This window comes from Drosophila mauritiana, chromosome 2R (genome assembly GCF_004382145.1).
Source record: "Drosophila mauritiana strain mau12 chromosome 2R, ASM438214v1, whole genome shotgun sequence".
Classification (NCBI taxonomy): Eukaryota; Metazoa; Arthropoda; class Insecta; order Diptera; family Drosophilidae; genus Drosophila; species Drosophila mauritiana.
The window spans coordinates 1,978,287-2,003,618 of NC_046668.1; the positions used below are offsets into that span (position 1 = coordinate 1,978,287).

Genomic DNA, 25,332 nt, shown 5'->3' on the forward strand with positions numbered 1-25,332 from the left:
CATATACACTTTCTTGATGTGCTATTGGTTTTAGTTTAGATACTGTCGTAATGTCCTGTCTAGCAAGAGTCTAGTCAACCTAACGGGCAATTTTCTCATGATTACTTCTTTGATTGTATTATTTAATGCATTTGTGTAAGTTAACACCACAAATGTTTTGATAAAAACATTTGGAACTGCTCGCGTATCCGCTTGCGCAACACTCGTCAACAAAGGTACATGGGGTCGCACGAGCGTCCGGTTGCGAAACATAGTTGCACCTGCATAACATAAAAGTGAAGACGTAGCGTCTGCCCAATTTCCGTGAAATCAGCGAGCCAGCGAGTGCAGCAAAAATCAAAGCAGGGCACCACCGACGCCGGCAGCATAAGTGGGCAGGCGAAGTTAGGTAGGGACAAATTTGTCAAACTAAAATCAGTTCTGTTATTGCAATCAACTAATAAAGACCTTACGGTCCTAATACAAATAAAAAAAAATATATTATTTTTATTAATTGAAACTCCTTTGGGGTTAACTTGTATAATACGGTATTTTTGATATCATTTTCTATTCGATATTGTGAATGATTTAATTTCTAACTCTTCGGCGATCTTACGGATACTTCCGCTGAAGGGTGTGTTCACAAGGTGTTTGGGTTTTATATACGCTGATGAGCGCATTCATTAGGGTTGGACAAGTTGTTGCTCCGGATAACTGGGATATTCGTTGGGTATCTACTGCAATCTATCGGTTGATGGGTAAAGTTGAAGTATGAACTCGATCCTTTGGATAAAGGCACTGAGCTCTTGGATATTACCACTGAATGTTGGTATTTGGAACACAAAAAGGAACAAATTTGGTTTTTTATGTATTATTAAACGTTTTTATTAATTCCAATATAGGAAGAACTAGAGCCTTTGGATTATCACTAGGTTGGGTAATGGACTTCGAAGTTGAAGTGAGCTTATCGCAATTGATAGCGTACTCAGTACTTAACTAACTCATGGAGACATGTTTGCGTTTATAAAGGCAGATTGGATTGGAAGTTTAAAAGAATAAAGTTATAAGCGTCTTTTCTCCCGTAAAGAGAGGAGCTCCCGAAAAATTTGAGTAATTGGAGAATCCTGAGATGATTGTGTGGGCGGAAGTTTTTGTTACTTCAGTTTCCTCGCCAAGTGATCGAATGTTTAGGTGACATTGGCTCACCACAGAGTCTAGACTTTGGAACATGATGCTGTGCATAAATAATAGCTTATCTTAATCGAAGGGCTCTCGATCTTTGATTACATTTTGTACTTAATCATTTATGTTTGTGTGTAAGTGTTTACAATAGTGTGTGCGGTTGGGGAGTTGTGGGTGTAGTATGGATATGTTACTATACATATATTGGTATATAGAATATATGATGGGTTATGATGAGACTTTTGCACCAGTTGCAGTTTTAGATATGTTTTAGCTTTTTCAAAACAATATAATTTACTGATCCATCAGATGGATGTCAAAACAGCCGTTTTAAACGGAGGACTAAAAGATGAAATTTATATGACGATTCCAAATGGTTTAATCCAGTGCGTATTTTCAGCACGCCTCCTCAAAAATTGATACAAATTGATTAAAAATGTAATTAAATGAAAAATTACTTTCAGACGAGTCCGTGCGTTTTTTAATGATTGTATTCATATTCTTTTATTGCAGCAGCATTTGGGGAAGATAATTAGTTCAATCAAATAAAGAATTTAAAAGGTTCACTAAACATAGTAAATAGTTCGTCTAGTAATTGTTTTGCTTTGATTATGTTTATATATATATATAATATTCAAACTTCATATAAAAATTTATTTGTTCATTCAGATTATTTTCATCAGTTTTCATTCAGTTAGATAAACATAAAAATGGTAAGACTAGTATGTGTTTGATTTGATTATGGTAATATACAGGGTGCGGCAGCATATCTTAGCTTTTTAGTTGATGTCTTAACAAAACGCTGGTGGTCCCGTTCAAGAGGGGCTACTGTAAAGTTTTATCCCGACACGGTTCAATCTCCGTCATGTGTTGAAATAGTGAAGATCGCGCCTTTGTCGTTGAGGCATACTTTTCAAGCGGATGGTCGGTTAAATAAACACAGCGTGCATTTCGGAATCGCTTTAATTTAGCCCCGTTGGCTCCCGTCCCAGACCGCACTACATTCAGGCAACTGTAAGAGCGTCAAAACGAAGAAATGGAGTCCCTCGACCCGTTAGATCACCTGAGAACATTGTTGTAGTGAGAGCGTCAATATGGCGATCTCCACGGCGTTCTGCGTGCAAACACGCATCTCCCCTTTGACTATCCGATCGTTCTGTAAGAATTCTTCATGATGATCTTCAATTTCATCCGTATAAGATGGCGGCGATAGTGCAGGAACTTTCAGAACGTGACTTCAATTCTCGGATGAACGCGTGTGTCTATTGTTTTTTTTTTAGTGATGAAGCCCATTTTCATTTATGTGGGTCGGTTAACAAACAAAACATGCGCTACTGGGTTGACACCAACCCTCGAAAATTGCTTGAAAGGCCTCCTTTGAATTCACCAAAGTTCACAGTGTGGTGTGCAATTTCCTCAGATGGAATTATTGGTCTCTGGAAAATAAGGAGGAAATGAGGTTACAGTGACAGTGAATTCGGATATAAACATGTTACAGAACTTTTTTTTCCACGGATAGAAGAGTTGGATTTGGGTGACACTTGGTTCCAACATGACGGTGCTACAGCACACACTTCAAGAGTACACACTTTCCAGAGCGCCTTATCTCAATTAGAGGCGATTTGGAATGGCCGGCACGCTCTCCTGATCTGTCCCCTTCTAATTTTTTTCTATTGGTTTTTTTTGAAATCCCGTGTTTATGCGAACCGTCCAAGAACCCTACAAGATATAAATACCAACATCCAAGAAGAAATAGCCAACATAACACCTTCTAGAGTCACGATAAAACGCCAGAAATCGGTTTACGCACTGTATAGAGAATGGGGGAAGTCACCTATCAGATTTCATCTTTAAAAAAATACATATAAATAAAAAACTTTAGACATGACCTACATTGTAAAAATAAATATATATTTGCCGATGCCTACAATAGTTTTCATTGAGTTCTGATAAAAGGAAAATATGCTGCCGCACCCTGTGTACATATTTAAAGCTTATCTAAAACCCTTAAAATAGAAAGCAAGAAAAATTAATTATAGAGATTCTGTACTAAAGGCACCAAAGTGATCCGAAAAACAAGAAAACAGTTTCTTAAAATTTCCATATTGTATCATTTGGTTGAGGGCTGCACCGAGCGTCACAAAATATTTCATCTGCAACGAGAGGAAAAATTTATATTTCTTACAGGAGGATGTTGTCATTTAGAATATGGTGCTCCTGTAATGGTTCTCAATCAAGAAACCACTTGGTCTCATATACCTTAATACACACATTAGGTTAAGTTCAGAGGAATTGACTGAACGATTCCTTTTGCAACCGAAATAAATAGAATTCGATTGAAAAAAAAGTAATGGTTCTCAGGATATTATATTGTTCTTACCAAATTTAATCTCTAACGCCTACAAACTGCTACGCCCACACTTTTGAAAAACGTGTTGATATTTTCTGACATTGCTATTTGTCTTTTAATTTTCTATCGATTTGCCAAAAAAAATGTTTGACACGCCCACTCTAACGCCCAACCCACGCCCACATTTTTGAACCATTTTTCGATATTTTTCTCATTATTTTATAAGTCTTGTAAATTTCTATAGATTTGCCAAAAAAAAATTTGCCACGCCCACTCTAACGATGTAACGCAAAAAGCCATGTCTGGCCATGTCCATCTGTGCGTTTGTCTATCTGTCCGTATGAACGTCGAGATCTCAGGAACTATAAAAGCTGGAGGGTTGAGATTCAGCATAAAGATTCTTGTGACATAGACGCAGCGCAAGGTAGTTGACCCATGTTGCCAAGCCCACTCTAACACCCTACAACCGAATTTTTGAAAAAATTTGATATTTTTTCATAATTTTATTAGAATTGCAAGTTTTTATCGAAGCCGCAGAACCAAGCACGCCTACACAATTTTTAGTTTTTTTCTCATTTTATTCCCCAATATCTATCGATATCCCAGATATTTATGAAATTTAGCGTTTGCATTCACACTAGCCGAGTTACGGTTATTTGATAGTCGGGGAACTCGACTATAGCATTCCCTACTGTTCTTATAATCAGTTCTTTTATAACTCTGGAATTATCAACATCAAAATAATCTAAATTCTTCTAACAAAGGGAATCGGTAGTTTTTTAAATTAAGCAAACTCAATCGGTATCCGCCCAAGAAACTGTCTGTCCTTATAATATTAAATAACTTAATTAATCGTCCGCTCCTCAAAGTGAGACCACGACTTAAATATAAATTAAATAAATAAATAAATACCCGTTGCTCGTAGGGAGAGTAAAAGCAAGGACACTAGAATAACAAGATGCGTAACGCCATACAATTTTTTGGCATGCGATTTTTTGGCCGTGACTCTGGAGGTGGCTCCAGGCTCTCTCGAGTTTTTAAGTAAATTTGACAAAATATGCCCTTCACCTTAGAAGTTCGTTGACTTTAAATCTATATTATTTTTTTTCAATTGGCACCATGCAAAAAATTCTTGTTTTGCATTGCCTTAACGTTATTATTATTTAAATAAAGCTTAGAAATAGTAATAGCCGAATCTATGTACATCACAAATTAAATTTCGAAAATGACTTTATATTAGAATACTTGTCATCAGGGTATTCAGCTTGCGGCGTGAGAAAAATTAATAAGGCAATGATTGTTGAGTGCTTGTGTCCGCACTTCGTGCCTGAAGATATGACTTTTGCAACAAACTGTTTTCATATTTTTATTTATTTTATTAATTTTTTACTACGTATTATTATTTTTTATGAATTATTATTATGAAATATTATTATTTTTATTTTTTATTATGAAATATTATTATTTTTATTTTTTATTAATAAAATTATTATTTTTTATGAAATTAAAAAATAATTATTTTTATGAAATATTTATTTTTCAATGTAATGTCTTTCTTTTTCAAATTAGAGTAGTTATATTGCATTAATTATTTAGTATACTTATTAAGTCATTTGACTTAATATGATGTATGTAAATGAACCATTTTTATTATTTAAAATGCGCATTATATTCAGCTTTCAGTTAAATTTTTTTTTTTTTGGTCTTTTCCAATTTGATATTTTTAAAAAGCGCGCACTTTTGGGTGGGAAGAATAGCGCGCCATCAGCATATTGCTACGAAATTGGCCACAACTCCAAATATGTAAATTCGTTTCTTCGATCAGAATTGATTTCGGCACGAAAATCGTCTTCTGGCACAACACGCACACATATACGCGTTCTCGTCTCTTGTTTTTACTCAGACAAGCAAGAAAATTATATTTATATATTGCGCTCCCAGCGTAAGCGAGCGGAAAGAGAGCAAATTTGGCCTTCACCAAAAAAGTGGCTGCATAGTGCCAAACCGTTACGCATCTTGTTATTCTAGTGTCTTTGGTAAAAGGGTATACTAGATTCGTTGAAAAGATTCAGGCAGAAGGAAGCGTTTCTGACTATATATTATATGTTCTTAATATATATATTCTTGATCGGTATCAATAGTCGAGTCGATCTGACACTGTCCGTCTTCCGACCAACCGTATGAACGTCGAGATTTCAGGAACTATAAAAACTAGAGATTAAGCATACATATTCTAGAGACTTAGAGCAGCGCAAATTGTTTGGCTCACGCTCACACAAACCGCCCAAAACTGCCAGTCCCAATCATTTTTATATTTAATTATATTTTAATAAATTTTTGCAACGCCCACTCCACCATCACGCCCTAAAACCGCCCAGTACTGCCACGACCACAATTTTGAAAAATTGTTGGGTGGGTATAATAGATGCGTTGAAAAGATTTGTTCCAACTGTATAAAGTACATATATTTGTGATCAGGATCAATAGCTGCGTCGATTTAGCCATTTCCGTCTGTCCATCTGCCCTGCCCATTCTGTCCGTATGCACGTCGAGATCTCAGAAACTATAAAAGCTAGAGGGTTGAGATTCAGCCATGCCCACTCCAACGCCAAAAAACCGCAGAAAACGTCGACCCCCACATTTTCGAAAATTTTTTGGATATTTTTTCATAATTTTATTGGTCTTGTAAATATCTACCGATTTGCCATAAAGCTTTTTGATACGCCCACGCCCACGCCCTAAAACCACCCAAAACTGCCAAACCCACATTTTTAAAAAACTTTTCGATAATTTTTCATAGTCTTGCAAATTTCTATTGATTTTGAAAAATTGTTGGATATATTTTCATAGTTTTATTAGTCGTTATTCTATCGATTTGCCAAAAAACTTAAGCCAAACCGGTCACTCCCGCACTTTGGAACATGTATTACATTTTTCCTCATTTGATTCCCCAATATCGATATTCCAGAACAATGATGAAATTTCGCATTCGCTCAGTAACGGGTATCTGATAGTCGGGAAACTCAACAATAGCATTTTCTCTTGTTTTGTTAGTGTACAATTTTAGAAATGACAGTAATTGCACGTTTTAGAAGTTGAGTGAGAATTTAAAAAATTCATGGAAGTTCATGGCTGAAACATTTTTTACTTGTCTTAGTCTCGGAACAAAGTGACAGGGATGTTAAAAGATTATAATTGTTGCAGGTTTGGCTGGAATACATTTTGAAGGATAATTGCAACTGAACGGCTCTTTTATTGTTACATATATCCTAGCTTATATAAGTTAACACAAGCAGTTCTCACGGAGTGAAACTGCTGAATTGCAGGCCATATCCGGTGGTCTGCACGCGCACTAAACAAACTGCTGATCGCGTACTCCAGGTGCAATTGCCCGGAGCCCGCACGGAGCACTCGCGGAGCGAGTGATCGGCCTGACGCAGAAGTGCTGACCTGGCCTTCTGCCAGCAGTTCTGCTGCGGACCAGAGGCCTGGAGTTGAACCGGGACCGAATTCTTAAGTTAGTTTTAAATCATACTCCGAGGCTCTCTAACGGGAGAGTGGTAAATAAATATAATTAAAATAAACCAACGACTTATAATTTATACATGCCTACTTTTTCAATGTTCTGTCGTCTTCCATTTTTTTTTCGATTTGAAGAAACCTTTTTCCTTTCCTGGTCCTTCCGCGAGTATAGACATTCATATCAATCTATGTTTTTTGATGGTAAGCAACGGATTATGTTCCTACTGCATTTAGTACGAAATTACTGGATTGAAATAAAGATTGCGTATCGTAGAACAAATCAAATTAAGCGATCTGCATACCTGGTGAGACTTAGTCCATCTCGTTGCATGTTTTGGTTCTTGTGTTGGGTGCTCTGTAAATCACAGTACTCAAATAGCACAAATACCCAATTTATTTGAGACATTTTCATTACGCTTCAAAAACCGCCAATCGTTTGATAACTAATTTTCGAATCTAATTTCCCAACAAAACATAAAAAAAGCTTCAGATGTTCATGCGGGCTGAATGACTTCAATATTTGCAGCGTTTTATAACAAACTGCAGTGCAGCAGCAGCCGAAGATTTCTGATTTTCTGAAGATTTTTCTACATTCTGTACAGAACCTTTCTGGGTGGTTTTGAAAGTCATTATATAAATTATTGAATTCGCCCTTTTTAGTTCTACTGGAGTTAAGGGGGTGGATGCCAGTTTTTTTTAACAGAAACTTAATAGTTGCGCTTGATGCAAAAAATTCTTCGTCGGAATCCATCACTTTCACATTAATAACTAAAAGAGAGCAATGTAGCTCGTTTCTCACAAAGCTCTCACTCTGCCATCAAATCGCTTTGCTCATAGCTTCTCGATTCGCGCGCATTCTGCCGTGAGCCAGGGTAAATAGAAAAGTGAAGATGGAATGCGGAAGAAGTCAAGTTCATCCAGGTCAAACGGTAACCAATGGTCTTTGGAACATGGTACCGCTGGACCTTAGACTCGAGTCGGCCAAGGGCACTCAGTTAACAGTGCAGACCTTAGACGTTGCTGGACCTTAAGAGAGAGTTTACAACTCTGAGGCTCCAACGTTTCACATGGAGAGGATACTGCAGGAGGAGACGGTAAGGACCTGGCGTGGTCGGAAAGGTATTGTGGAGTTTTTGAATGGTGCCCTGTAACAGGAGCGGTCATAATAGACGTGTGCTTCCGGGTGTTTGCAAAGGAAGTTCTGAGAAGAGCTCCGATTCGACCTAACGGACGACATACCTTGAGACTCCGCCACCATAATATCTTAGCTCTCGTTCAAGCCGAAACTCGGCCCATTGTCGTGGACGACACATGACGACAAGGGAAGGATGGCGAGAGAATGACGCCGAGTAAATATCGAGTGTGCCCTTAATTAAGCTGCCGTAAATCTGAAACCCTGTATTCTTCTTTTTGGGGCTATCAGACAAATCAAAAATTGGGTGGGAAAAACACATAAACTATCTGAGCTAGCCGCTGCAACTCATAGAAAGCCGACCGATGAAAACCCGTTCGTTACAATACTAAGCTGCTACTTTCGCGAACACTTCAGAAGTTTTCATTATCAGGCACGAAATTAGCTTGACTAAAGAATTCAACATCGCGGCAGATGAACGGCAAGATAGCGTCCTCGAAACAAATCTATATCATTTGTTGCATTTTAAATTGAATATTTAGATCTGTTTGCAATTAAGTTATTAATATTCTAATATTTAATTAAAGTCGGGTTAAAAAATGGCAAAAAGAACTAAACCTAATTTTGGAAGTATCTAGGCTTGCCTCTCTTGCATTCTCGCACTTGAACTTTTTGTTTAGCGGTCTGCTGTTCGCTCTTCTATTAAGTCATTAAGTCTCTATTGTAATTTCCTTTCGTGAAACGTGGACACAAATACAAATAGTTTGGTGTCTAAACTCAGTCAACTACCTTTTTACCCCATTATTCTATGTGTCATAAACATAAATTCAGAGCCTGCTGTGGGAGCTGCAACGAACTTAAAAAATAATTTACTTTAAAATAGGTACATTTAAATTGTCGTTTCATTTTTAAAAATATGCAAAAAAATGTATTAGCTTAAAATACGTAACGCTTTTAAGTTACAATTTGCTGATGCTTGCTGACAGAAAATATTTCGATGTCGAAAGCAAGCCCTAGGATAGCTAAATTAGTGCGGTGAGTATATAATTTCCCTAAAAGCTTAACAAATTAAACAAGTTTAATTCATAAATATATATTGTCAGGTCACGCATACTTACGTTCATTTATTTTAAAATTTGACATTTTTTTGCCTAAGTCTTTTAATTGGTCTAAAAGACTGGTATTCCGGCATTGCTTAAGAAACGAGTGTGTCATTAATTTTGATGCTGCCCATCGAGACAATGGATTTTTATTTAAGCATAGCTCAACAAATTGATGGAAGTCTTCTGAAAATGATTTGTTTACAATTACATCACGAACAATCCGTTTATTTGTGTGCTCCAGTGAACCTAAAATTAAGAGAATCTTTAGTTGTGCAGAACTGAAGGCCTATGTACAAATGGGCAAGAAAAACAATAAAATTGAAACAAGAGAGTACCCAGACTATGAGATACCCGTTACTCAATGCGAACGCGAAATTTTTTATCATTTTTCTGGAATATCAACAGATACAGGGGAATAAAATGAGAAAAAAAAATTGTTCAAAAGTGTGGGCGTGAGAAAAAAAATTTTACAAGTCGATGGAATTAACAAGATTGTGAAACAATTTCGAAAAACGGTTCAAAAGTGTGGACGTGGCAGTTTTGGGCGGTTTGTGGGCGTTAGAGTGGGCGTGGCAAAATTGGTCTTGCGCTGCGTCTTTGTCTCTAGAATCTGTATGCTGAATCTCAACCTTCTTGCTTTTAAAGTTCCTGAGATCTCGACGTTCATACGGACAGACGGACATGGCTTGATCGACTCGACTCGGCCCTTTTACTCTACGAGTAACGGGTATAACTAAACCTATTCGAGTCTGGTCTAAAAGCTGTTGGATGACGCGAGTATCAATAACATCGATTTTATTTAGCAAGCACAGTACACTATCCTGAAAACCATTACAGGAACACCATATTCGAAATGACAACATCCTCCTGTAAGAAATATAAATTTTTCCTCTCGTTGCAGATGAAATATTTTGTGACGCTCGGTGCAGCCCTCAACCAAATGATACAATATGGAAATTTTAAGAAACTGTTTTCTTGTTTTTCGGATCACTTTGGTACCTTTAGTATAGAATCTATATAATTAATTATTCTTGCTTTATTTTTATTTACGGTTTTATATAAGCTTTAAATATGTATACAATATTTTATTTAGATGAGCTTTGAAAATTCATTTTTAAACTATCCAATAAACTGAAGAAAAATAATTAGTGAAGTGAAGTGAAAGTATGTTCCTAATAGAAAAGCTATAATACGTTCAAGCTTAGCTCTGTGCGCCTAATTAAGGGTCATATTAAATGCGGTATTAGATATCTGAAATATACCAAAAAAAGATGTAAGTCTATAATTTCCGCTTATGGTCTAGGCCCATAGGTGAGCTTCCTTTCCGTTTCTTTTCTAATCGAACCGTATAACATCCTGCGCCGCATAAAAAAATAAAAGTTGTGAAATATATAGATCAAGTGTTTCCCTCGCCGTTAAAACGGTCACGGGTCTAAATTTTTATTGTGTGTATATTTTAACAGGCGGGAATTTATTCTGCAAAAATCAATTGTTGGCCATTGAGCAGCAGCGCTACCTTCCAGTTCCCAAGGTTCGACCGGGGCATTCAAAGGTTATTTAATATCTTTGAAAAATGTTTACCTTTCGAGAGTGCTCTAAGCACCCTTTTACCGTAGTTCCGGCACCCCTCCCACTAACGACAAGCGGCCGCCGCTGGAAGGGCAGGCTGTTATACATATACATTTCAGTTATGATTTTGAATAAATTTAATAGCTGGAAAGATATGTTATCTAGGAAGGTAATGTCTTTAAATTGAGACACTGAGAGAATCTATTTGCAGAAGAAAACATATTTAAAACAAGAGAGAATGCTATAGTCGGCTTCACCCTTACTTAGCTCGTGGAAAACGAATATCGATAGAAATTGGTGAAATTTTCAAATCGATAAAAATTTACAAAGCTAATAAAATTATGAAACAATTTCGAAAAACGGTTCAAAAGTTTGGACGTGGCAAAATGGGTCAAGATGCTGGCGCTGCGTCTATGTCTCTAGAATCGGTATGCTAAATCTCAACCGTCAATCTATTACAGTTCCTGAGATCTCGACGTTCATCGGACTGACGGACATGGCCAGATCGACTCGGTTATTGATCCTGATCAAGAATATGTATATTCTATATAGTCGTAAACGCCTTACGGCTGTTACATACTTTTCAATGAATTTAGTATACCCTTTAATTCTACTAGTAACGCGTATAACAATATTTGACAAAAACAATGAAACTGTGACCACATAATTTCAATCTAATTCTAAAGCTACATTATATAACTGCCCGATTTGGACCAAATTCAAATTAAAATTATATATTTCTGTATTAAAATATTTACTTGTTCACACATGCAGTTTCTATTAAAGTTTACCGAATGAGTAAGATTTAAACAAATGTATTTCTAATCGGTAAGTATTTTTAAACAAGGATATATATAATTTATATAGTCGGACACGCTTCCTTTTACCTGTTACATTATTTTAAGCGTATCTAGTCTAATCTAATCTACGATTTGCGGGTAATAACACCCAAAAACATGGAACGATAAAAGGGTGCCATCGTACTGTGCCATCGTTCGTCTGTTTACGGCTGAATGGACACAGCTTAGATTCCGACGTGGTATTTTCCATTCATCATTGCGCATTTTTCGCCTTTGCACCGGCATCTTTCCTCGCTGGCGGCATAGAATAACTACTTGCTGCTAACAGCTTGCTGACAAATCTGATTTCCAGTGTGCAGCGCATCTACCCTGACAGTGCACGTGGGAAACATTACATATTGGGCACACCTCTGATCGCGTTATGTTTCGGTTCTCACGACTTGTTCGTTAGTTGTCGCCAGAACTTTGCCGAAAGTCGGTCCATTAAAACATGGTGCCGCATTCGCCACCCGCACAATGTTCAAAACATAAACACACACATCCGCATAGCGGCATCAAGGCAAATCGAATATGCCGATTCTTACCGTGTTTACCGCTTCAGCAGAACAAAGCCACCGCTGCGTAGCGACTACGTCAGCCGAGCGGACAGATAGCAGTAAGAGAAGTGGAGGAGCGGACATTTTTTGAGAGGCACGAGCCCAGATTCATTAAATTTTTGTAAAAAGCTGCTTCTGAAGACGTAAGCGCAACCCCAGTTTTTTTAAAAGATGTTACGCCCACAAGTCGATATAATTCCTACGCTCACGATTTTAAAAAATGGAACAGTTTTATAATTTTATAATTTTTTATAATTTATAAATTACCTTGATTTTCCAATAGGCTGTTTTTATCCAGTAGCACTTGCAGACTTCCACGCACTTTTTCAATATACATGTATGTTAATTCTGTGTCTTTAAAGGGCTGAAACCCGTTTGCCATTTCACAACAAGTAATTCCGATGGAATAAATATCTATTTTTTCAGTATAACCAGAAAGGTTTTGATATAAAACTTCTGGTGCTGTCCAATACAACTCTTTTTCTATTCCAACCGTTGATCCAAATATAAACGGTTTTTTTTCACCTTGACTAATAAAACTTTGACAGTATCTAAAATTTGATAGAACAGCTTTTCTGGGACTTAAGAGTATGTGCTTAGCCCTTACTGATCCATGAACATAATGCTCGGAGTGAATATAAGTAAGTGCTGACAATACATCCTTCAAAATTAGTGCAATTGTAACCTCCGGAAACCCTGAAAAATATTTAGGTGCATTACAAACAAATTTGAGAATGTATCGTTAAATCAATAATAAAAAAGAGAGAATGCTATAATTAAATACATAGAACCAACCACAATCGTAATTCTTAAGCAAAATTGCCAAAATCAGATTAGTAATGTAGAAATATAAGAAAAGAAAATGATAAGAGTAACCCCCAATGCAGAGTAGAAATCAATAGCATTATTTTTTTTAAGTAAAAATCTTTTTAAGCCAGTTACCCAGTTATTGGGGAATAAAATGAGAAAAATCTAAACAGTGTTTTTGGTATACCGATAAAAATTGGAAAGACAAACAATATAACGAAGAAAAACCTAAAAGCTTTTCAAAAATGTGTGGACGTCGAAGTTTTGTGCGGTTTGTGGGCGTTATAGTGGACGCGGCAACATGGGTCAACAAACTTGCGCTGCGTATTTGCATCTAAAATCCATATGCTGAATCTAAACTTTCTCGCTTTTATAGTTCCTGAGATCTCGTTGTTCATACGGACAGACGGAATTGGCCTGATCGACTGGGCTTTTGATCCTGATCAAGAATATATATACTTAGGGTCGGAAAGGAATCCTTCTGCCTGTTGCATACTTTTCAAAGAATCCAGTATACTCTTACTCTACGAGTAACGGGTACAAAAACTATAAAATACTCGTATAACTTATATCATACATATTATTAAAATATTGTTGTTTTGCGAGATTTTTAATAATAGAATTATATTGGTGCCGTATTCTATATTGTGACTATTACGCTTAAATGCAGAGCGAACAGCAGAACGCTAAGCTATAGGTGTAGGCGCGAGAGTTCCAGAGAGAATGAGAAAGAGGGGAGCTTAGATAACGGAGATCTTGGTGTAATTCCTGGCGGCTGCGTGACTCGACAGCAACTAAGCTGTTTTTTAATCATTTTATGTTGATAGTTCTTTGTTTAGCCAATGAGCTTTTTCATATTATATTATATTATTCTTTGTTTATTTTAGTTTATTTGACGCCGAAAGGGCCAAACCTGTTTGAATACGTTTGTATGCAGGCGGCATATGTAAATTACAATTGTTACTGTTCAATTATTTAAAAAAATAATTTTTATTTTAATATAATATAATATTTTTTGATGATAAACTTTTTCACTTTTACTATTACACGACACTGGTTTTTTGCTTATCCTTAATTGGAAATCGTTATCGATCTTGTCCCGAATCAAACTGATGAAGTTCTAATTCTAATTCTTAAGCCAAATAATAATGCAATTTTTTTTAAAATAAACATAATATGCTGAAATTATTTCACTGCATTTTGAAATTTAGATTTGCTAACTAATGCAGTTTGATTGAAGCGCAATAAGTTGATCATGGCTTGTTCTCCAAGTGAAAGCTGAGTTCACATTAAGTTTGGTTATTTATCTTAAAGCGTAGCTAAGTGCTGGCAAAGGCAATGACAAAAACAAAGACAAAGGAAATGCTGCCGAGATTCGAATTTGAAATTTGTTAATAAATTACGGGTTGGATAACTTGTAAGTAGGCGACTGAGGTCAAAACTGAGAGAGTTTTACGAAATGCATACGGGAATTCCAACTCCCCTTTTGTGACTTTGGCAGCTATGAATTTAGCCAATTTGGGAGCGCAGGCTAACGGCTAACAAAAGTTTGCTGTATCTAAATTTATAATTAACAAAAAGGGACAATAAAAATTGTATGAATGTCAGTGTCTACTGGCCCTCCTTGAGGAGTTTGAAGAATGAGGTCCCTCGGTTGCCTTAAGGCTCATTGGTAGTCGAGTAGTGTACAGGGCTTTGCCAGCCGATTCCTGTGGTGCCTTGGACTTTTATGTTAGCAACTTTAGTGCTAGTTTATTTCATCAAATACCGTGTGCTGTTTCAAATCCTTGTGCATGGTGGTGTTTTCACATTCAACTCGTAACCAGTGACCAATCTCGTAGCCCTATTCTGGCTAACCTGGACCTGAAATTGGAAGTTTCCTTTCAAGAGATAGAAACCTCCGCATGGTCTGCTGATAATTTGGTCGGCAACCGGACAGAATAATCACCTGAGGGCATTCGGGCGAAGTCTCTCTTCCCTTTTAGACCTTACTATTGGGACAACTTTCTACTTCTCAGAAGCGTTGCAAGAGAACATCAAGCCTTCCATTAACATTTCCTCAGGGCTCTGGGATGCAACGCGAGAAGCTATTAAGGAAGTTCCACTTGGCCGTACACAACCTCCAGACACAACCCATCTCAAACGAGTTTTCTGCATCAGCGACACCCTAGCATTAAACGTATTTGTGCAACGCACAGAAGCTCATAAAAAGACTAGTTCCTTCGTTAATGTGAGGGCCTGCTAGCTGAGTGTTTTGTACAATTTTCCAGTGTCCGATATCAATGTTGAAGTGGAATATTTCGAGCCTGCTAGCTGTGTGTTTTGTAGAATCCGACTGTTTGGAAAAAGAGATTGCGATTCAAAATGCAATAATTCTAACGCAGTAGGATTGTTGCCGTTCACGATTACAAGGATCGGATGCAGTAGTATTTATAGTTAATTACCTCCCGATATTTATGTATTTTGCGATTTGCATAAAGCATTATTATTTCTTATCCGATATCATTTTCCGTTCTAAAGGAAAATATTCGATTGTTCAATTGGATTTACCATTACAATATTTCAAGAATGTATGATATCTGTACAATTTTTGTCACGGTAAAAATGTCTCGCTGTTACCATTGAATAAAAGAATGTGTTAATTGATACCCATTTTATCGCACCAAAATTTACGTGCTAGTGTTTTTTATGACACCGGGTACCGCTGAACAGCGTAGAACCAAAGAGACTACGACCAGAATAACAAGATGCGTTACGAACATAAATTCCGCTCGCGTAATATTGATAATGTAAAAATCTAAAATTATAACGCACATGCTTGTGCGTGTTAAAACAATAAGCGAGAAAGTGTGTATGTGTGCGAACTGCGCTAGAAGATAACTTTCGGGCCGAAATTTACAAGACTAATTAAATAATGAAAAAATATCGAACAATCGTCAACAAACTTGCGCTGCGGGTTTTTCTCTAGAATCTGTATGCTTAATCTAAAACTTTTAGCTTTTATAGTTCCTGAGATCACGACGTTCATACGGACAGGCGGACATGGGCAGATCGACACGGCTATTGACCCTGATCAAGAATATATATACTTTATTATTAAATACGCCAAGCCTTAATATTAATCGGTGGTTTATTGGATGGCTAGTTACAAGATGATTAGGTAATATTATTGGCTGCTTGATTGATCTGACTACGCCGTGTGTTTACAGCTGTTTCAAATTTGGGCGAACTAATTTGAATATACATACACAACACTCCTTAACACCCGGATGGATCGTATATTTCCGGACGTCGTCTACTACGCTCAGATCTACGTAGCGCATTGGTTGCATTGATGGTTGATCACTAGGTGGTACTGGTTTTAAGTTCTCGATTCAGCAGTAGTTCAGACATTGAATTGTTGAAGGTCGCGTGCGGCGTATTATGCTGATGGAACAAGTGTGTGGCTAAGTTCAGGTTGATGTCTGCATTACGGTCAGACTTCTTAAGAAAGTTTTTGGTGCTTTTTACAATTCGCTCGGCTTTCCCGTTTGTAGACAGGCGAAAAAGAGCAGAGCGAATATGTCTAATCAACAATCCGAGTAAAGCTTGTAATAGTTTTTTATCTTGTGGTGTGGGAGCTTGTTGAATTTCTTTAAAATTGTCTATTGAAGGCCGGATTCCTAATGCGTCTATTTTTAAATCCAGGAACTCAATAGATGGTTTACCAAAGTTTACGAGGGCGCAATCCAGATTTTGCGAAACGCAATAAAACTTCCTTTTATTATTTTCCGTGTTTATTTTCCTATTCAGATTTTCCTGTGATCAAAATATAGAAATATGGCAATACACCAGGTATCCCCAGCAGGATCTTCTCAATGCAGCTTTGAAAAATTCTTGGTGCCGATGCAATACCAAATTGTAGCCTGTTGACCTTAAATGCCCCCATGTGTGTGATTATTGTTTGTACAAAACCACAAAACCGGACAAAACCATCTTTTTTGTTAACTGGTACACTTGGTGTTGCCCGTTCCGAATATTCAACAGATTCTAGAATACCCTGTTAGGCACAGAGGACTGATTTCTTCTTCTACCAGTCCCTTGATGGCAAACGGCAATGGTCGTGGTGGTAGGCGAACGGGTCTGATGGTTGAGTCTACATTTAACGTACTGGTGGTCCAGTAAGTTTTACCAATTCTGAGCTAAAAAGTTATTTGAACTTATCAAGAACTGAATGAATATCTGTATTGTTCGCTATGGAGAATTTTACCTGGATTGCCTGAAACCAGTTGCCACCTGTGACAATAACCAGGGTTAGATTTCCGATATGCTTTTGATTGAAGCAAACAGAAACATCGATGACTCCCTTCATTGGAAGTGGATTCTGCTGGATATCGTTTAACTCCAAATCGCATCTATTAAGGTCTGCCCTACCGTTGGGCCAGATATAGTGAAAAGTAGATTCCTTCATAATAGTCACAGGAGACCCAGAATTTACTTCGAGTACACAGGTGCGGCGTTGAGGCAGTATATTATGAATTGCGGATTCCCTAGGAGATGCTCTGCCCGGCTTAATTCATTGGCCTGCGCCTGTAGAATGAAACGAACTTATGTACGTTGTCCCTCGGCGATTCCGCACGGCGACAGACGCGTTGTAGATGGCCTTTTATCGCGCATAAGTGGCAAACAATCTCGAGACAAAGGCAACTCCAGCTCACTAACTCTAGTGAGTTAGTGATGTTAATAAGTCATATAGCGGCGCGCAAGCGTCTTTTTTCGCTCTTCGCTCTTTCCTCATTTGCCAGCAGGAACAAGTTGAAATGCTCTAAGTACGATGTCCATTTGTCTAGATACGCCAAGTCAACAGTTTGTAAACTTCCAAGGCCAGCCATTGCATGTTTTTGATTTCTTACTTTGACAATTGCCCCGAATTTTGAGCGTCTATATTCGCGTCCGATGCAGTATACTTGCGCTCTACTTGCACGTGCTTTTCTCTAAAACCACTCGAAAAGTTATCGGTGTCCCTATCTTCCATGGGATAACGCAAGCTTGGATATAAGTAATTTTCATTGATCCCATCCTCGTCCCCATAAGCCAATCCGGTGGATTAATTGATGGCCAGTTACAAAATGATTAAGTAATATTATCGGCTGCCTGATGCGCGGTGGGTACATCGCCTGGCGCACTGAGTACTTGACTGCCGATATTCTATTGGTTATCAAATGTTGAATCAGACAATGATCACAGATAGACTTAGACGACACCACAGTATACTGCTAGACGCTTACTCCCTGCTAGGCCTCTAAGGAGATTAAAAAGGAAGGGTTTCGCCAAAACACTTGGACAACCCTAAAGACCCCCTCGAAATATGAGACATAGTTGTAAGTCCTCACATGCTTAGTGCGAGGTTTGGTTTTATCATTTATCTGTTAATTGCGCTGTTATGTTACCGTTACTGCATTGTATAGATTCATCGCTTCTAAATAAATAAATAAATAAAAAAAAAAAATATGATTACAGACAGTTTGTGTGTAAAGCCGTTTGTGGGCGTTAGAGTGGGCATGGCAACATGGGTCAACAAACTTGCGCTGCGCCTGTGTGTCTAGAATCTGTATGCTGAATCTCAACCTTCTAGCCTTTATAGTTCCTAAGATTTCGACGTTCATACGGACAGATGGATATGCCTAGATCGACTCGGCTATTGATCCTGATCAAGAATATATATACTTTACAAAATTTTCAACGAATCTATTATACACTTTTACTCTACGAGTTACGGGTATAACTATATAGAAATGTTTAACAAAAATTAAAAAAAATTCAAAACATATATAAAAAATAATTTGACAATATACAATTTTTTTTTTTCAAAATCTATAAGAGAAATACTTTGAGAAAATAAAACTTTTGCCCTTAACAAAAAATACCAAGTAAGAAATTTTTAATAAATAATCATGGCAAACCCAAATAACCTAATTAGAGAATTTTGTTCATGGAGAAAAAGAGCAGAGACAATATTACAAATATATTCATCAACAGTAGGATCAGGAATTACGCAATTCTCAACGTTATCGGAAACAAAATTGTAGTAACTCAGCCTCAGTCCTGGAATCTTACAGCACCCCTAAATTGGACAGCTATCTCAAAATGTTTGACAGCACACTACGCGGATGTGACAACACTAGAATACCAAATGACTTCGCTGTTGCAAGGAAAGCCAAAGACACTAGAATAATATAGAATAGAATATGTGTCTTTGTTTATACCCACCTATCCCTTATTTTGAACAAAATTTCTTGTCCCTACAGGGACTTGAAATCCTTACTTAGAGTCCTGAACGGCGACTTGCCCAGACTGTTGGGAACCAAAGAACCCGCAAATTCCCGTCAGCACTTCAGCTATGCGAGAAGTTGGAAACTACAAATTTAGGACCAACTACGCAAATAATATCCAAACCTATTCAAGAAAAGGCCCTGGTAGAGGACGCACGTCGACAGCCACCAACAAAACTCTGGCAACCTGCTAAAACATCCACCAAGACCATCGGCCACAAAGCCACAACCTAGGCCAGAGCCTATGGACATATCTAGAAGTATTCAGAAAAAACATTAAAGAAAAAATACATGAACAGAACCAAATATACTGGATTACATTTTTTAGAGTAGAACCTCTTCGTTACCCTAATTCCAATCTTAAACAGGTATAGGAGATATGATCAAAATTCTGATAGACACCGGATACAACAAAAATTATATCCAACCAAGATTAGCTTAAAAACCAACAACCAACCACTTTTCGTTAACTCTGTGGGCTCAATTCTTATAACGCACCATACAATTGCCAATCCCTTCGTCCTGAGATATACTTTTATCAAATTTTATCTACTAACCACCTTCAGACCATCGAAGCCATTATCGGAAACGATACACTGAGCGAAGTAAAAGCCCAAATTAATATGCAAAAGGGGTATATTTTAATACAGAATAAGAAAAAATTAAAATAAAACAGAAAGCCTCACGCGAACTCAACAAATTAGATACTCAAGTAGAACACTCTACAGAATTGAGACATTTAAGAACTATTTGCTCAAATTTTAAAAAACTTTTTGGGGACCCAGACGAAAAACTGACATACACAACAAGAGTAGAAGCCACTATAAGAAGTACAAACGAGAGCCCAATATACTCAAGACATTACCCGTACCCAGAGGCTCTCAGACCAGAGATAGAAAAACAAATACAAGAGCTACTCGCAAACGCGCATAATTAGACCCCCACGGTTACCATTCCAGACAGATACCCCATACAGGACATTAACAATGTATTTGCACAACTAGGACAGAAAAATATTTTCTCAGTCATTGACCTCAAAAGCTGCTTTCACTAAATTCCACAATGGAAATCCGTATTCGAAAAAACGGCATTCTCAGTTAACCAGGGAAAATACGAGTTTACCAGACTAGCGTTTGGCCTCAAAAATGCCTTTTCAATGTTTCAACGGATGCTGGGCGATATCCTTGGAGAACATTCAGGAACTAGGTGTTTCGTATACATCGATGACATCATCATTAGCAAAAATTAGGATAGACAGTTAATATTTAATATTCTGGAAGAAGCAAACATTCGAATTCAGAATATTCAGAAGTGCGAATTCTTAAAAAAAGAAGTTGAATTCTTAGGGTTTTTAGTGGCCGACACTGGATTAAAAAATAATCCCGAAAAAGTTATGGCTTCGTAGAATTTCCATCAAGGATCTTCGTTCCCTTATAGCAACGTCAGTGCTTTACCGTAGCTTCATTAAAGATTATGTGAAACTCGCAAAGCCCCATACAGCATTCAATAAGCTAAATCAAACTCTCGCTTCCGAAGAAGTCATGCTGGCATATCCAGATTATAGTACAGAATTCCAATTGACCACCGATGCTTTAGATTACGTCTTAGGAGCCGTATTAGCTGAGGAAGACAAACCAATAATGTTTATTTCAAGAACCTTAAGTAAGACAGAAGAAAGTTACGCACCAAACAAAAAAGAAACGCTGGCCATAATTTGGTCAATACAAACTCCTCGAAATCTTGTGTATGGTCCAACCAAAATAAAGATATTCACAGATCACAACCAAATAAAAAGATAGAAAGTAAAATTAGAAGAATGCATACTTACTATACTTTTGCACAAACCTTACAAGGCAAACGTGGTTTCCGATGCATTGAGTAGACCTCCCTTGCAAACGCATGGAGAACTAAATGCAATGACAGAAACCATGCACCGTAGTTTCAGCTCTCCCAAAAAACCTAATACCTATAGTAGAAGAACCAATAAATGTTTTCAAAAATCAAATAATGCTATCTTTGGGAGAAAAATCCTACAAATTTGAAATTGCTTTTCCAACATATCACAGACACAGTACAGTACCAATATTCAATTCAAAAAATATGATAAAAATCCTAAAAGAAAGGTAAAATCCGTCCGACATAAATGGAATATATACCGACGAGAAAACCTTTGGGAAACTTCAAAAAATGTATCCACTTTTTGATTAGTACAAAAACAGATTCTCTTAAGAATAGTTAAACGCAAATATATCGGACCAAGGGAGAGTACACCGCATTAGCAGCTTAAACAGACAGCAACTGTTAGAAAAAGTATTTTTCCACAAATGAGAGCTAAAATCATAAAAATAACAAAGGAATGTGAGACCTGCAAAGAACAAAAATTCGAAAGACATCCAAATAAGCGAGAGCTATAAAGCTCACCAAAACCATAATACCCAGGGCAAAATATTCACGTCGATTTTTACCTCAAATGTAAATAAGTAATCCTCACAGCAATAAATAAATTTTCTAAATTCGCGCAGGCTAAAATAGCCAATTCACGAGCAACCCAAGACATTAAACAACCCCTGAAAAAAACATTTTATTAATGTGATGATGCTTTGGAAGAACAAATAGGGAAAGCTTGCACGCGCACCCGGTCATGCAGTTGCAATAACATTCTTTTAAAATAATAAAAATATCTTTTATTTATAGTTTTATAGTTATAGTTAGTTATAGTTTTATAGTTTTTATAGTTTTAATTATTTATAATTATAACTATAGTTTTGCACTATTCAAGTACCAATGTATGGACGTTACGCATCTTGTTGTTCTAATTGTATGCAAATGAAACATCTGACATTGAAACACTCGAAAAATTACTAAACAATTGATAGATATCTTCCTTGCTGTCTAGAAATATTAACAAAATAAAATTTCCGTTTACAATTTATCGAAATCGGATCAATAATAAGAATAAAAAAACGATTGCGTTAGTTTTATGAACTTTATTCCTCTTTCACATCCACACAATTCGTTAGTAAGCAAAAAATAAATTATATAAGTTATTATTACTATTAATTTACTGTTATTATTATTTACTGAATATAATCTAACAACCATAATAATTTCAACTAAATTTTTGGAAAGAGAGGGAAGTTTCTGCCCTCACAACAGTCGTAACTTAATCTACAATTTACCAGAAGTATACACGTTCTTTAGCAGCATTTCACAATTTCCAAAACACATAAAATTGTAGGTCAAATAAACATACTGCTTGTACAAAAAACAACTGACGATAGTATTTATATTTCTATGTTGAAGCCGACGAACAGTTAAAACTTCGTTAAACAATATTTTAAGCTTTTCCATTGGCTGATCCACAGAAACCTTTTTAACAGCCAAGCATTTATTGTTTAAATATTCTGCTTTGTAAACCGTTCCAATCTTTCCATTTTTAAGTATTTCTAACAGCTTGTAGTTAGATATATTGTTACTGCACATCATTATCTGACCGTAACTTACTACTACAATTTAATTCCTTCGTTAGATAACATCATTTTTATCCGATTCATAAAGAGCATGAACCAGCTTATACCACAATTCCACAAGGTATATTCAACTAGAAAAGCTTATATGATGTTTAAATGTGTTCTATTAATTGTAAAATTTGTAAATTATTATTATGTTATGTTATAAGGGATGTCGTGAGTGTCGTATGTTCTTAAAGATTTCGTTTGTCTTTCCTGAGTATGCACTTTAACTTAAGACTTTCCAAGCTCGATGTATTGTACTAATGGTATACTATGTCACTTGTTTCACATTCTTAATATTTTCGTCTATATTTGTTTATTTATTTCGTTTTTATCTCTGGATTGTTATTCTGCCGCTTTAAAAATTTAAATTTAAGAGCAATAGTTAAAAAAAATTTAAGAGCTATAGTTAAAGTAGTAATTTATTTTATTATTTTATGGGTATTGAATAGACTCGACCCAGTGTCCAAACAAAAATGGGAAGAACAGCTCGATTATGAGAATTTTATATTTAAGTCGCCGATATTTATAAACTGAAGAATCGCCAAAGCCAAAGCAAGAAAAATTATTGTCGAGCTAGCCACATAATCGTGTTCCTCCAACAGCAAGCCACAAGCAATTCAGCAGATCATATACTACAGAACTGTAGCGCATTTAGGCGTCTCTCAGTAAATCAAAAATTCAGTTTGTTAAGTCAGCCTCCTTGACAAACCTTTTGGAAATGCAAAGGCAAAAAGTGTCGAGCCTAAAACCGCTCATATAACATTCTTCTTCTTCTAGATACACAATAACTGAGAATATGTTCGGAAACTCTTCCTTCTACCTGCTACATACAACTGATTTCGTGATAATGATTACATAGTAATTATTTTACAAATAATAACAATGAAAAAAATAATAAAAACAAGAGCGAATGTTTCAGTCTAGTTATCCGACTATCAGATATCCGTTACTCGAATATGCGAACACAATATTTCCTTATTTTTCTGGGGTATCAATAGATATCGGGGACGAAATTGAGAAAAAAATGATTCCCTTAACCACAATATCTTAACCTAATTAACCTAATTGCCTATGCTAACTTATATATGTCAAATGTCTTTATTCGCTACCTATTATAATATTTACATTATTATATAAAATTGTAGGTAACCAGGGTTCCTCACACTCCATTCCTAACTCCGGGGTGGGCGCGACTCTCACGCGGCCATCCCGGGACACCTGTACCGGTACGCGCCCAGGACGTCGTTATCGGAAATCTGGATGACCGGTAGGTCCCCGGAGGAGACGTCCTCCTCCTCTTCTCACGGTTCTTCCTCGGCGGCGGTGGGTTTCTGTCCGTCGAGGCCGTCTCCGCTGTCGCTGGTGTCCCCTCGTAGTTAGGTCGAGGTGACGTCGCAAACACCATAATCAGTGGCGTCTGCCTGCAGTAGAAATGTCTCCTCGAAGTCGGGACATTCGCGAATCGGTGCTACGGTGAGTAAATTCTTCAAGGCATCGCAGGCTGGCTCCTGTTTTGTCACCCATTCCCACATCCCATCGTTTTTGAGGTACTGATCTGCTGCCGTTGTATCCGTTCGAGTATTTACTGCACCGAATAATAACTGTAGAAGAGCCACACAAGCGCAGGCAACCTGTGCAGTGCACCAACTGCCAAGAATATGGCCACACCAAAGCGTACTGCACTCTAAAATCCATCTGCGTCTTTTGCAGCGATGCCCACAGTACTGTCCTAAGAATAAAAACGATAGTTCAATTAAGTTACGCAGCAACTGTGGCAAAAAACACACAGCCAACTGGCGAGGATGCATTGTTTACAAGGAACTCAAGAGTCGCCTAAACAAACGAGTGGACTCAGCTCGAGATCGTATCACACCAAAAACTCACAAAGTAATGGAACCAACTACAACTAACATCCCTTCGTCTGCCAGCCACCGAACAATCCAAATTCTTCCTTTGCAAGTGTACTAAAATCAGTGATCCAAGTACCTACAGAAGTCACCTCCAGCACCCAGCATAAAATTCATCAAATAAACACAAGTAAACAAATAAACACACAGAACATGCAACAGCAGCCTATTGGCGTTGAAGCGATTATGCTCTCGATGCAGCAAAGCATGAAAGACTTCATGACCTTCATGCAAGGAACTATGCAAGAGCTTATGAGGAACCAAAACATCCTTATTCAAATGCTCGTTTCTTCTAAAACAGGATAATGACTCCCTTAATAATAGCAACCTGGAACGCTAATGACGTTTCGCGGCACAAGCTAGAACTTGCTCAGTTCTTAGCCGACAGAAACATTGACGTTATGCTACTCTCAGAGACTCACCTTACCGAAAAGTACAACTTCCAATTACCAGGATAGCGACAAGTCAACCGCTACCACCTTCGCAACTAGGCGCGGCACTTGCCCACCAGTCAGTTTCAACGGGTTCCCAATCCCAGAGGTAGCCAATCCAAATTATC

The 25,332-nt window shown here is 37.2% G+C and overlaps 2 protein-coding genes and 1 long non-coding RNA gene across 7 annotated transcripts; 1 reads left to right on the forward strand and 2 right to left on the reverse strand.

Moving 5' to 3' along the window:
* Window positions 1-1,794: 1,794 nt before the first annotated feature.
* Window positions 1,795-22,849, reverse strand: LOC117135676 (putative serine/threonine-protein kinase STE20-like). Of its 5 annotated transcripts, XR_004459051.1 has the most exons (5): window positions 22,531-22,849; window positions 12,501-12,929; window positions 9,284-9,514; window positions 2,663-3,314; window positions 1,795-2,597 (listed from the first exon to the last, which is right to left on the reverse strand). XR_004459051.1 is itself a non-coding variant. In XM_033296074.1 (4 exons), exons 1-4 carry the CDS (start codon window positions 22,835-22,837, stop codon window positions 2,578-2,580), a joined length of 987 nt encoding a protein of 328 aa, XP_033151965.1. In that variant the 5' UTR covers window positions 22,838-22,849; the 3' UTR covers window positions 1,795-2,577. The 5 variants fall into 5 exon arrangements, 4 of the variants coding, with proteins under 4 accessions (XP_033151965.1, XP_033151964.1, XP_033151967.1 ...); XM_033296074.1 differs by lacking the exon at window positions 2,663-3,314; XM_033296073.1 differs by having other exon boundaries at window positions 1,795-3,314.
* Window positions 16,683-18,474, reverse strand: LOC117135677. The gene is made up of 2 exons (XM_033296077.1): window positions 17,290-18,474; window positions 16,683-17,221 (listed from the first exon to the last, which is right to left on the reverse strand). The coding sequence occupies exons 1-2, from the start codon at window positions 17,488-17,490 to the stop codon at window positions 17,060-17,062; spliced, it is 363 nt and encodes a 120-aa protein (XP_033151968.1). The 5' UTR covers window positions 17,491-18,474; the 3' UTR covers window positions 16,683-17,059.
* On the forward strand, window positions 22,227-25,305 carry LOC117135679. Its single transcript, XR_004459052.1, has 3 exons — window positions 22,227-22,370; window positions 24,012-24,339; window positions 24,577-25,305. It is a non-coding gene; the product is annotated as an uncharacterized LOC117135679 (long non-coding RNA).
* The last annotated feature ends 27 nt before the right edge of the window (window positions 25,306-25,332 follow it).